The sequence below is a fragment of the Centroberyx gerrardi genome, chromosome 24, assembly GCF_048128805.1.
Source record: "Centroberyx gerrardi isolate f3 chromosome 24, fCenGer3.hap1.cur.20231027, whole genome shotgun sequence".
Lineage (NCBI taxonomy): Eukaryota > Metazoa > Chordata > Actinopteri > Beryciformes > Berycidae > Centroberyx > Centroberyx gerrardi.
Window position 1 is genome coordinate 8,360,524 of NC_136020.1, and position 13,631 is coordinate 8,374,154.

The window sequence follows — 13,631 nt, forward strand, 5'->3', positions numbered from 1 at the left end:
TGTGTGGTAATGCAATCATGGACAAGGGCCCTTTAAAAGTGCAGTGTAATGAAGTGGGTTTGTGTCCAGTGTAACGTCTCAACCTTACATACTGTAGCGGAGGAGTTGAGATGGAGGAAGCAGGAAATTATGTTTAATGGTGATGCATCATGGAAGGAGTGCATGGACTGTGTGTGTGTGTCATGCGTTGGGATTTGACTGTTTGAACTTTTTCAAACATACAGTATGCGAGTGCTTTAAACCAACTCATCTGGACGAGCGCTCTCATTTTTCCAGCTATTTCTCCTCCCACTGCTAGTCGTAATAAAGTCACTCAAGTTTATAATATCTTTTTCTTTTTTTCCAAGAGCATTAATAATCTAATCTAATGAGCAGGTCATTAGCCCACCCTCGTCCACTCCCTCAGGGTAAAGGCAAACACACACAGTAGATAGCAGAGAACTCATTTCCTCTACACTCATTCTCACAGAGACCTGGGCCGGCGGATGCCTTCACACCGCGTTGAGCCTGACAGAGCCATACTTGGCGTTGAGACTGGACGCATAATCATTTACTTTCAGCAGTTTACCGAGCTCATCCCGCCATAGTTGGAGTTCCCCCTCATCTACTGATGACCAACACGCCTTCCTCGCCGATTGTCATCAGTCTCTCTCGGCGATGGCTAGACTGATTGTGTCTGGGGAACTTGTACAAGCAGGTCCTGCCGGCTCCTGCGTTACTGCTGGGATCCTGAGATGGGACTCGCTTGGCAACTGGCAACCCTTTAAACCCGAGTGTCTCCTGGCTTGTGTTTACCATTTGGATGTGGCCCCGTTGTCTGAGAGGCCTCCATGTTGGCATGGGCAAATGACGTCCCGCAGTTGCTGCAGACTTTAACTGTGCCTTTTAGTTTTTTTTTCCCGCTGTTGGCACTGTGTTATTCAGCAAAAGGGACTGACTTATCTTTTGTGTTGCCTGGCACTGGTATTCAAGTTGACTAATGTTGCCTTAATTATTGGCTGCCTCTCGCTGATCTCTGTCTTTCTATTTCTCCCACACTCCCTCCCTCCCCTCTTGGCTTGGCCGGCTTTTGTCCGTTTATAATGTTCTTAGCCAGTCTGCAGCTGTAGAGCTCGACTCTCCCTGTGTCTCCAGCCGCACTCGACTGACCCACTAATGGAGGGGTTGTGTGAGGAAAGGCCCGAGGCAGCAGAAGGACTGCAGAGCTGCGGCTTAAAACAACCCGCCGCCGACAAACAGCGCGGACCTCCCGGGGAGAACAGCTTTGAGGAAAAGCACTGAAAAACCCTCAGTCAAAGGAAAAAGGAAACACGGAATAAGGCCAGAGTGCGACAGCATTAGCCGAGCATGACGGTAAACCTCTGCGGCTGAGGTACATTCCTATGCCCTAAGCATCTCCAAACTTTATTTTGGAAATGACCCTGAGTGACTTTGGACATGATGCAGTACTTTGTCAAGATGCCATCATAACCTGAGAAGCTGCTCCTTTGAGGTTTTTAATGCCGTCCTTGCTGCCCGCTACTTTGACCTTTCCTTTCAAGTGATAGTACAGAGTCTAAAAAGGATGCTACCTTATTTGTCAGTGACAACACAACGAGGCTAATGCAGACAGGCACAGTCTAAGCTTTATTCTGCTTGTCCTTTGCTATCCGTATGATTGACGATTATGAGTTAAGGGATTTATTTGAGGCCATAGGTTTTCTGTTTTGCATTAAAAAAAATGTCAGATTATTGGAGTCTGGGTTTAAAAGCGGAGCTAGAGTTAAGAATTTGTTGTTTAACGTGTTTATTTGTATTGTGACAAAAATGAACAAACAATACAGAAACACATTGGCAGCCTCTGGGAAGCGGAGCTGTGAGAGAGCATCCATGCATGCCTGGATGTGTCTGATGCTTCCCTGAATGTTGTTTCCTCTAAACCCGAGCATTGCTTCTCCTGTTTCTGACGTCTGAAATGTTTCGAGCACGGTCCAAAATCAAGTTTCAGCTTGCACCAACCGCAACTCCAAAACTATTTTACCTCGGCCATTAATCCCTTTGTTTGTCTCTGTAAGAAGTGACAAAGTGGACTCTCCTTGACATAACCAGTGTGGCTTCTGTGTCCATGTTGGCTTGCAGCAGAATGTGGCTGCACACCATCAGCCTAACTGATGGGCGGGGGGTATGACCTGAGAAGAATGCCCTGGTGTGTGTGTGTATGTGTTTGAGGATCAGGGAGCAGGGGTGTGCGTGTCCACCCCAACACTTTTCTAGTTGCAGGAACATTTCCATTGTCAGGCGTTAATCCACAGTGACTTCCCGCCCCCCCTCTGCCCTTGTCCCAGCGTCCCCAGGGAATCTCTCTGATGTGCTCTCTCTGAAGCACAGTGCTGGTATGCCGGCCGGGGGCCTCAGCAGAGGACCTTGGCTGTGACCTCCAGTTTGGTGGGTGCACATGCAGGGCAGCAAACCTGTAGATATTAGGCCGTGAGTTACAGAGCCAGGAGGAAAAGGGATGCAAATCATCTCCATAAGAAATCTGTCCATATCATGCTTAATATTGGATGAGTTTTGTGCACTGAAGTGAAACTGTTGGTAGTTTTGCTTTCACCTGGGTATTGAACTCTTTGGTTCGAGTCTATGCTTTAGTTTCAACCTGTGACACCTACTGCTCTACTGCAGAACATGATGCAGGCCGGTGGAAAAGAGTAAATCAAAGGGATACACAGGTCCACCTGTTACGTGGTTGATGTACTGTATGTTGAATTTATCATAAAGAGTGTGTGTACATTGGTGTGTGCATTTATGAGCATGTGATGTGATTCTGTACTGCATGTGCAAAGAGACGAATGGACAGAAAGTAAGTAAATACAAGAAGAAACTGGAAGAAAAAGGTTGTGTGCATTGTTTATCTGGGCCACGTCTGGCTCTGGAGGGTTCGGTTCCTGTCTTCTGTCCTTCGGCAGACACTGCTGGGAATCTGCAGCCCAGGAGAGAGGATGAAAGAACCGCAGCAGAGGGAAAAACACACATACGTCTTGTCTTGTGTACAAATCATAGCTCCACTGAACCACTAAAAGCACTGATCAAGAGTCAGTTTTTCGCCAACAAAGTGCCAACTTTTACAAGGGCCAACTTTTACAAGTAGGCATCCCATTAGCTGCAGCGTTTCAACAGGCTAGTTGGCAGAGGCTAGACGAGACCGAAAGAGCCGTGACACCCGGCCCGCTTCCCTGATTGGCTACAAAAGAGGATGATGCTAACCGGAGACAGGAAGCTTGTCATCCACTCCTAACAGGCCCGTGATATATCGGTGCATCGTCGTCCTGGTGACACACAAATGCACATCAACATTGGCAGCGTGGCTGTGAGCTTTTAGCCCACACATCCAACACAATGCTTTGATCAGAGAGACAGAGCTGCAGCCAGCCTCACTCTGAGTCACAGGGAAACCATCGCTGAAGTCACATGACGGCATGAATTGCTTTCCATTCTTTCCGTTTATTTTCTGAGGGAAATGAGGGCAAAGTCTCAGACAATAAAATGTTAAACTTGTCAAACAGAAACGGGAGGTAGCTCCGATTTGTCTCAATACAGGCTAGAGACAATGTTCCTGGAGGAGCACTGATAACTCATATATATATGACTGACAAGTACATTTTCTATTACTTCAGCAAAAGACATTGAAATCCATAATAATACTGTACTACTCCTGTTTGTGGATTATATATAAAGCTTAGAGGTTAAACAAAGGGCTAAATTGCTTGTGACATTTTTTTCTACACACACTGCTACGGTTATGTTGCATGTATAACCACAAACCACAGTGGCTTGTTGATTTCGAAGTTCACCATTCACTTTCAATTTCCACTTGCCCAAATTGTTTCTCGAATCATATTACAGATCATAAAAATGTTGGTTTGCACCCCTACTAAAGAGCCTGGTAGAATTACAAATTTAGGAATAAATTAAGTTAATAAAGATTAATTAAAGAATGGGTTTAATTTTATTTCTGTGATCTGAGTAAAACATTTTACTGTGTCTTTGTATGCAGCCCAGGCCACAGTTTGAGAGCACAATGGTGTGCATGATAAGCCAGCTACACACTCATATCTTTCAGTACATTTGAATGCTATGTACATTTACACTGACCTTTTCTGTTGTCCAGGCTTGATAAACTTCCAGTGCACTCACTCATTTCCTAAAGTGCCAATAAAGGCCCGCTGTGGCATTTTTATCTCAGTGTGGTTTTGACAGGCTTCATATGCGCGATGCACTCTGCCTCACCCCCACACTGCAGCGCTCCCCGCCGCCCGCCCGCCTGCCTGGTTGTGACTCATCTCTGGGGTCGTGGCATCCCTTCCCCCTGGGAAGCCGCTGTCCTCCAAGACCTTGGGAGGAGATGATGAGTGCAGTTGGAATTAGCACATTACATTTAACTGTAGCTAACCAACCAACCAACACACCAATAGCAACAAAAAGTAGAACATCACATATACATTGTAAGCCAACCAGAATCACATGTTCAATGTAATTGGGGCTCAGTTGGGTACATTAATTGAACCCACAGGCGCCCCAAATGCATTTAGACCGATCAGGCTGAGCAATCATTGTGGAGAAATCCCTGACTTGACGGGAAAATGAAGTGAGCTTGGCCAGCCTACTGTATGTGAACGTCCGCTGCTCCTTCCAGACAGTCCACTAATAGTTCACTGGGGGCAAGCCAGTACCTGAGCTATTGACCACACTGAGCCCCCTGACTGCCAGCAGCCACATCAGCCTCTGTCTTGTGTCTGTGTTGTAATCAGGACTTTCCCCCCATAGGACCTGGCCGCCTGCCACCACTAAAGCAGTAGACACAGCACCTGATTTATTGTATTGAGTTGGCCCAAATAAGCAGACACAGTCCATTACACTAGTGCCATTAGAGTAGGAATTGATCCAATTAGGTCCCCAAAGAAGGGAAGGGGGGGGGAGACTGGACATTCAATAACACGTCAAAATTCATTGGAAGAATGAAGCGAATGAAAATAATTTTATCTTAGGTAAATGTCTGTCTTTTGTGAGCCAGGTGCGCTAGCCATTGTGTAGAGGCATTGTTCATTTTGCCCGCCTTTCAATGCGTAGAGATTGTTGTGTAAATGTTGCGGCTTGCCGAGGCTACTGGGTAACGCGGGGTTGGATCAGTCCCATGTAAATCTCATCAAGCAAGGACAACCCTGAGTTGACACGCCAAGCCACGTTCTGAGAAAACCCCTCACACACAACTAAGACCTTGTGCAGAACAGTGGAGATTACACAAACAAAAACCCTATGCAGTGATGGCTGGGATGTCATGCAGTGTCTCCAAAACAAGGTTAAAGTGTGTCTAATCCTCTGGTTTTATCTTTGGGAACAGCACAGTGGAATGGAGCGATGTGAATTAGTTGTACGCACTGTGCTGCTGTGGTTTGAGAGAGGCAGAGATACGGGAGCAATAGGGTCACAGTGTCCCACCTCAGAGGAGTGTGTGTGTGCGTGTGTGTGTGTGTGTGTGTGTGCGTGCGTGTGTGTGTGTGTGTTTTCCTTTTGTGGTTGGTTCAGAGGGTGAGGGTTCAGTGATTACTCATATCTTTGTTCCTCATTCACTCTGTTTCTCACTCTCACACGCTTTCTATCACTTATACACACACACACACACACACACACACACACACACACACACACACACACACCTCCTCACTAAGAGCCCAAGCCGTGTCGATTGATTCATCTGAAACCTTAATGGTGTTGGTTTAAATGAGATGTATGTAGCCTGTCATTGCACCTTTCACCCCCCTTCTCCCCAGGGGCCCAGACCTTGACTTGGTCATCCTGGCCCTGTACATGGTTGTAGAGACAGCCAACACCACACACAGCCAACACCACACACACACACACACACACACACACACACACACAGGTGCACAGACACACACAAGCTACATCTAATTGCCCCTGAACATTGGCCTATCTCTGGTATGAATATTCATCTCATTTGCATACCAGTTGCAAGCTTCTTCCAGCACTCTGAAGGTCAGGACAGAGAACCAGCAGCATTCAACATTTTGAATTTGTTGAAGTGTGTGTTTAAGGTCTGCCAGAAAAATGTCAGGCCGAAGCAATTAAAGGCTATACCCTCACCCATAACTTTCTCCTTCTCCTTGTAACCTTGTCATCACATTAGTGTGATTCACAGCCCAGTTTTGGCCTCCTCTGCACCGCCTCACCACTTAGACTCACCATGGATTCACACACGTTATATAAGCCTCACAAGTGCTTCCTGATACGGTCCCTAAACTATGTGGCTGCCTGCCCTCGTATTCATCGTCTCTTCCCTCTCGCTCCCACCCCCTTCCTCCCCTCCGCAGAAGCCGTCTGGCGAAGGCCGGGACCTTGACGAGCCGGGAGAGCAGACGACAGACGGACGGACCAGACTGACAAACGTCTGCGGCGGCACAGCGGGCAGCAGCATGGCGTCGGTAGCGGACTACTACGCCGGCAAGAGCGTGCTGATTACAGGAGCCACGGGCTTCATGGGCAAGGTGCTGGTGGAGAAGCTGCTGAGGTCCTGCCCCGAGGTCAAAGCCCTCTATATCCTGGTCAGACCCAAGGCCGGCCAGTCCATGCAGCAGAGGGTCAGCGACATGATGAAGTGCAAGGTAAGGGACAAATGTGCACTCGGGCGTAATGTGTCATAGAGGTTTTACTATATTTGTCTGGATTTAATGCAACAGCTGATTGTGTGAGGGGTAATTGCTTCTAATCTTAAGTGTCGTCGTCGTCTGTGAGTATCCCGCTAACATTGGTAGCGGACTTTGAAACACTATTGTCAATAAGTAGGAAAAGGAAGCAATAAGAAAAGAACAACTCTAAGAGAAAGTGGCAAACCTGCTTCTATCAAACCATTACAACAGCAAACTTAAGGTCTGCAGCCCAGGTGTTATGTATTTTGACATATTGTCTAGTGGGCTGTTTATTCAAATTATCATTCAAAAGAGGGATTGGTGTTGCGGTGTATATATTACAGAGCCATAGAAATTTGCCTGTGAATTATAACAGCAGCAGCTGTTGCCATGGTGAAATGAACTTATTGACCTCAGAAGAGTCCAATTGCTCATCGATAAACTTTAGGAGAGAGAGAGAGAGACAGACAGAGACAGAGCGAGAGAAAACAGGGGTTTGATCGGGAATACTAAGTCGGGGAAACTGAATGGGAGGTTGAAAATGACTGGAATGAGAATAAGAGGATGGATCAGAGATGAGGAAGAAGATGAGAGGGTTAGGTAGGAGAGGGGTTGTAATGAAAGAGACGGATAAGGGAGAGAGGAAGAATTGGGGGCAGGGTGAGGAGATGAGAAAAGGACATGAGAGAGAGAGAGGGAGAAGGTGAGGAGGGAGGAGGAGGAGGACAGGACAAAGTCGGAGCAGAGGAAGATGAGAGAAAGAGGAAAGGTAGAGGGGGATGAGAGGAGCTCCAAATATGGTGGTGTCAGCTATATCAGGCGGAGCGGTAAAGCATGACTCAACAAAAACCTCTAAACTATGTTGGGCTTAATGAGGACTGAAGGATTGACACTGGACACGTATTGATGTGCTCAGAAACAGCTGCTGCAGGCCTGCGGTTCTGTTCTGTTTGGGTGTTATTGGCCTCAAACTGTCAGAAAACCCAACAAAATCACACTGTATTCCCCTCTCTTTTTCTATCTCTCTAATAGCATCTATTTTTACTGGTCTCACAGAATCATTGTGCTGCATTCATTATTTTACACATTGCTATGACACCGGCAGAGCAGCTGTTTTTGTTTTGTTGTTGTTTTTGTTCCTGCCCGATATGGCCGTTTTTTTAAATTTGCCCCCTAATTTAGCCCCGCGCTTGTGTTTCTTAGAGTTTCTTTTATTTCCCCCTCCATCTGTCAAGGTGAACCCGATGCCTCAGCCATCCCCATGTTACACAATACATCTCTCAGCACTTAATTAGCTCGCTCCGGCACAACAGTAGAAGCGCCAGTTAACAGCACCCTGTAATTTCTCCACGGCAGAAACGGGGAGAGAGTGGGCGAGAGAGAGAGGAGCGAGCAGGCTGATTTTTAATTCAAACGCCATTTCGAATGCACGCTCCCTCCTCTGCTGTGGCTTGTGAGGAAGAAAAGAATAACTAACAGCGATAATCAAACGGTTCTCTCCCTCCCGCTTCTGTATCCGTTAACATGTTAGCAACACAGCAGAAAATGGGAAGCCTAACGAGGCCAAAACAGAGGAGAGCGCACAGACTCAAGGTAATTAAGTAGAAAAAAGGTGGTGTCAAAAGTTGCCGTATCCCAGAATTCTGTGCATTTCGTTCAGAATGTGTCCTCCACATGGGGAATGATTAGAAATCAGTGAACCTGACATGGTCAGTCTTACAAAATATAAAAATCTCGACATTCCTATCGCATATAAACTGACTGACTATCTAATGTAATTTAGCTACTATTCAAGTATTTAAACCACATCTTCAGCCACTTTCCCACTTCATTTATCAACTGTAATTTTGTAAATGTAAATTTGCAATATTTCTCTATCTCATCACACAAGCCTAATTTATCTGTGATTTTGCCAACACTCTAAAAGCGTCTGCTATTAGGACACTGCTTTGATGCTGCTCCTGGTACAGACTCACTTGTGCTCGGTCTGCATTCAAAAGCGATGCCATTAAATTTCCATGACCAAGCCTCAAGTGCCAATTGGTATTCATGCCAGCCCTCAGGTCAGCATTATTCTATTCAGAATCAGGATATTTCATCAAGGCGAATAGTGGTTTTGCCTCTCTGCCCCTTTCCACCTCTTTTCATGCGGCATGCCCAAATGGCCTCTCTTCTCTTCCTTCTAGCCACGGCAGTATCATTCAGAGACCACCTGTTGCTAGGTAACGGCCAACGACCTGTCCCCACCGTGTTTTAAAAGGATGCTATCAGGGGAGCTGCCCCGAGCAGGAAAAGGACAAGCGGATAGGAATCTCATTGTTCCCTATGCATCTCCGCCGCTCCGACTTTGACATTTAAAGCACCATCTGAAGTACAGAGCGATTCAAAGGCTCGGTGGCTGCTTTTATTCTGCGGGAATGTTTAGACGCCCGCAGCCCTTGCCGCGGTGCTGGGCGCTGAATGGCATGTCAGGCACTCGGTAGATGTAGGGCTACGGGGCGCGCAGGACCTCTCTCCTGCTCCTCGGCATGCCTTTCCCGCCCACCACCGACTGTTGAACCCAGCAACAGTCTTACGCTCCGTCTCTCTGGCTGCGAAGCGTCTTCATATTGCGAGGCCGGCTCTGTAGCTGCAAGGGGATGGGCTCGGGGATGGGCTCGGATCTGGGTGGGAGAGATGGGAAGAGGAATGCTTTAGGTAGGAAGGGGAATTGTGTGGAATTTTGCCTACAGGGCAGGATGCTGGATGGGGGACGGTTTGGTCAGTGTTACTGTAGAATGGCTGTATTGATGATTGCTTCGGAAGCTATTCCACACATGCTGATCAGTGGGTTACGGCAGCTTGGACCCAGATGGCTCTATCTGATGCTGAGTTTTGTGTTTGTGTGTGTGTGTGCTGACTGCTGCAGGATCATCTGAGGCATTCCTTTGCCACAGTGCACCTCAGCCCAGATTCTGCCCCACCCAGCTCTCCCTCATCAGCCTCCGTCCACCCATCCCGCCTCCTATCACAGCCTCCTCTGATTAAACAATGGCTACCTGCCTTACGCTGTTCTACAAATGTACTGTCAACGGTTGCCAAAGGGGAATGTGGCCGAGTGTTTGCTCACAGTATTTGTTCCAACATGTCATCTAATGGGTTGGAGAGCAGTCGGGCAGGCCGGGTGCCGAACAAGTCGCCTATTGAACAGATGCTGTGTTGTTCTTTCTTTGGCAAATACGAGTCATCTCCGCTTTTGTCCTCTTTCTTTCTTCTTGCCCCTGCTCCTTCGTTCACCCCTGTTTGAAATAAAGGGTCAGTTTGTGTGAAGACGGAGTGAGAGACAATGTGCGCCGTGGTTGTTTTTTTTCAGTTTGTGTGTGTGTACAAGAAATTATGACGAAAATGCAGCCACAGGCAATGTTTACTCAATACCTCTGAGAATTGTTCATTGTGAATCATAAAGATTATGAATTGCTTGTATCCTCTGTGATCTAGCTTGAGCCTTTCCCGTCTTGCCTCACCAAAACCTCCAGTGAGAGTCAGTATATCTTCAACAGTGTTGAGTCATGCTGGTGTGGTCCGCTTCCTTCCCATTTCATCTCCCCTATCTTGGCATGTCAAGTCATGACACGCCCGCCATTGACTCACTACAGATGAAGGGCAGGGCAGAGTTGAAATAGACTGTAGGACAGAATGAGGCATGGGTGTTTGTTACTGTGTTAAACATACGCCTATCATTGTAAGTGAGTTCCTGTATCACAGTAATAAACAGTTCATGTCTGGAATACCACAGTGTCTACTTCAGTTCAAGCTGTAGTATGGTGATGTCACTGTCGATGCAAAGGAATTAGGCCCCGCCCCCGCACGTATTTTCCCTGTGCACTGTGGCTTGGTATGGGAACAAGAGGGTGGGTTATGAATTGAGGGAGTGTTAGTAAATGTGTTTCTACTCAAATAGGCCAGGACATGGGAACTTAACTTAGCTGGCTCTCAGCTTATATATAGATATTCATCATCAGCTGTACAACTTCACTGAAAATTACTATTTTTGGGAGCTGTGGCACCAAAGAAGTCTCACTACTCTACTGAATTTGATGCAGATGAAATATTGGTGAAAGTGCAGATCATCTTCGTTATGCTTGTCAGTCACTTCTTCTTCCTTTTCTGCTGGAGATCATATGTGTTTCTAGGAGACTTGGTATTGCAGTTATAAATTGTTGATCCTGGTGCATATTAGAGCCCCTCGGATGCACAGTAACATACAGTGCAAGGGGTTCATGCATTTATAAGGATAGTTGCAATTACTTGACTTTGAATTTTCTTTCTCTGCTGTGGTCTTTGCTATATGCGCAGATCAGAAGTAAACCCTAGAGAGAAAACTGCCCACTCTGCTCCTCCCATCATTATGGCTGATGTGTGTGTTCACAGATAATGTTTGTTGGTGTGAGACTAGCATAATGAGAGGATGTTTGTGCCAGACAATGACGTATGCTCTGTGTGCAGTGCATCTCAACCCCCTCATGCCCCGTGCTTTGTGGTTTGCAGCCCTCTGCCCATATCAAGCACTGATCCAACATGACTACATCGTTGTATTGATTTCCTCTTGTTTGCAACCAGAGAGAGGTGATCTTTCCAACAATATAAATATTCAAGATGTATTGATTCCTGGCCCTAACAGGCGGTGCTGTGTTTCCACTTGTGGAACTGATGAAATCCCTGCCTGAATTGTTAATGTCAGCTGTCAGCGCAGGCACACCTGAAGCATCTCTCTTTCAATCCTGACGAAAGCACGGGGCCGTTCTTGACCTGCTCTGCTCCCATCCCGCCCCGCGCTCCTGATTCAGGCCCAAAAGCTAAATCCTGCAGTTAGCGTGTGGCGGTGTGCATGGCAGCGTGTCTAAGGCGTGCCGAGCTCTGTTTAAACAGCAACTTTTACAGATGAGAGGGAGCGGGCTGACTTTGGGCATTTGTTGTGCCTGAGTCCCACCCAGAGATGGGGACTCGGAGGGGGAGAGGTTGCGGCTGCCAGCCTGGCACAGTGCTGCTCCTCATTTGCGGCTGGTTGGCAGGCGGTACAGGAGGCGAGCAGGCTGAGAGGCAACCAATAGGCCTGCGAGTCTCCCCAGAGAGAGGGGCAAGGGGGAACCAATGCTTTTGCGTATAATTAGGTCGCAAATTAACTCCAGTTTGCGAAACAAATTAGCACATTAAACGTCGCTGGTTTAGTCATTAAGGCAGGCCTGACACATGCGTAGTGAAGAGCCTGTTCTTCAGGGGGCCATTGTAGCCCAGTGAAGTGTCCCCACAGTGTATGGAGAGTCTGCCAACCACCTTTCTCTCTCCACATCCAGATGGTCCCGCAGCCATCTGTGGGAGAAGCCCCTCTGCAGATCTGGTGTGATAGTTTTTACCACAGCGCCATTGTTATCAAGAGGTGTATTCAGGTCCATCAGTCAGGGGTGAGACACTTCACTCCTCTACTGTGTGCTATCACTTCATCATGGTGTACAGAAAATCATTTTGTACAATGCATAACTGTTCTTTATTGAGCACTATCTACTTAATTTAAGAAGGTTAAAAATTCTATTGTGAAAATGTAGCTTTCACTATGAACCTTCACACCATAGCTGTGAATTTTCACATTACTCCCACAATCCCCTCCAACATATTCAGAAAGAGTCATATGCCATTGCCATGAATGTGCCATGGGACTGTACAGAATGCGTATTAAATCAGAATCTGTAATAAAAATCTGCACAAGAAACATTTTTTGACTGTCCATGTTTGTGAGGACTCACTGTGTTGCCTTGTGAATCACTTTCATAGAAGCAAAAACTACTGGATCAACTATGGAGCCTTGGGGAAACACCTTATGGCAATTTGTCAAACTCTGATAACCTGCATGACTAAACTTGAAGAGAAGGGGCAACTTTGAAGGACCCATAATTTAATTTCTCTGGAATTCTGGTATTGGGTTTAGTTTGATAAATGGTGAACACTGCATAAACAGCTGGAGGAAAGGCAAAGGAAGTCAACAAATGTATCTTCATGAAATATGGAAGCTTGGACCCTTAGGGCTTTACTATGGGGTTCGGAATCGACTTGTCCCTGTATTATTATTATTTGGCCCTTTTTAGATGTGTGGGTGTGTGTTTGCGTGTATGTGGGTGTTATTGATCTGGTCAGGATGAATGAGGCCCTGCTTCATTTCCGCACAGGGGCCGAAGGTTGGCAGAGGCTCCAGGGCCCGGTGGCAGGACAGATGAGAAGCTGCTCTCCATATCCGAGAGGATCATGTTCATCAAGATTACAACAGCCCTGCAGTATCTCTGCCTTCAGATAAACCCTGAAACCAATCTGATAGAGAACACACACATTATGCACCATGCACAGCAGCATCAGCCTGCTCCCGGGGTGTTGCCTTTCAGGCATAAGTGAAAAAGGATGCTTTTGCGCATTCTGGTTTGTTCTGTTTGTGTGTTGCACGCACACTGGCAGATGGACAGCACATGATTGATTTGCTCTGCTCTATCACGATGCCATGTGTCTGTACAGTTGTTGCAGTGTGAGAGGAGCTTTCCGTGTAATCTCTGGGTTTGATGGCAGCAGCACTTTGACCTAGGCTCTTATATTATGCTCGCCCTTGCATAGCACTCCTCAGCCTGAGCTTCGGTCTACAGAAGAGCCTGAACACCTCACCAATCATCTTCATGGCCCTGAATGGTCGATACAACTAGCTGTTAGTGTCAGCATCAAGCTCAAAGAAGCAAAACGCAGATTTCACTTTTCTTTGCCGATTCCTTGCAGTTTTTTATGTGAACGCATGGGCCATACATATCATAAACTGTCTTATTTCTGTCGGTTTGCTCTTGGAGGGCAATAAAATTCTCCTTGGCTCAGCATGAGGTCACTGTCTCTATAAGGCTGGAATGCGATGCGATCGGCATACCGAACGCCGAGCACAGA

General features: G+C 46.9%; 1 protein-coding gene across 4 annotated transcripts in view; it reads left to right on the top strand.

Annotated features, from left to right (window-relative positions):
• Nucleotides 1-13,631, top strand: part of LOC139916670 (fatty acyl-CoA reductase 1) — a 44,808-nt gene that overhangs the window by 11,968 nt on the left and 19,209 nt on the right. For all 4 annotated transcript variants that reach the window (XR_013504066.1, XM_078281856.1, XM_071905631.2 and 1 more), the window contains exon 2: nt 6,369-6,659. Coding sequence is in view for 3 of the 4 variants with exons in the window: in XM_071905631.2 (XP_071761732.1) it covers nt 6,369-6,659 (291 nt within the window). In the remaining variant the exon portion in view is untranslated. The remainder of the gene's footprint in view (nt 1-6,368; nt 6,660-13,631) is intronic.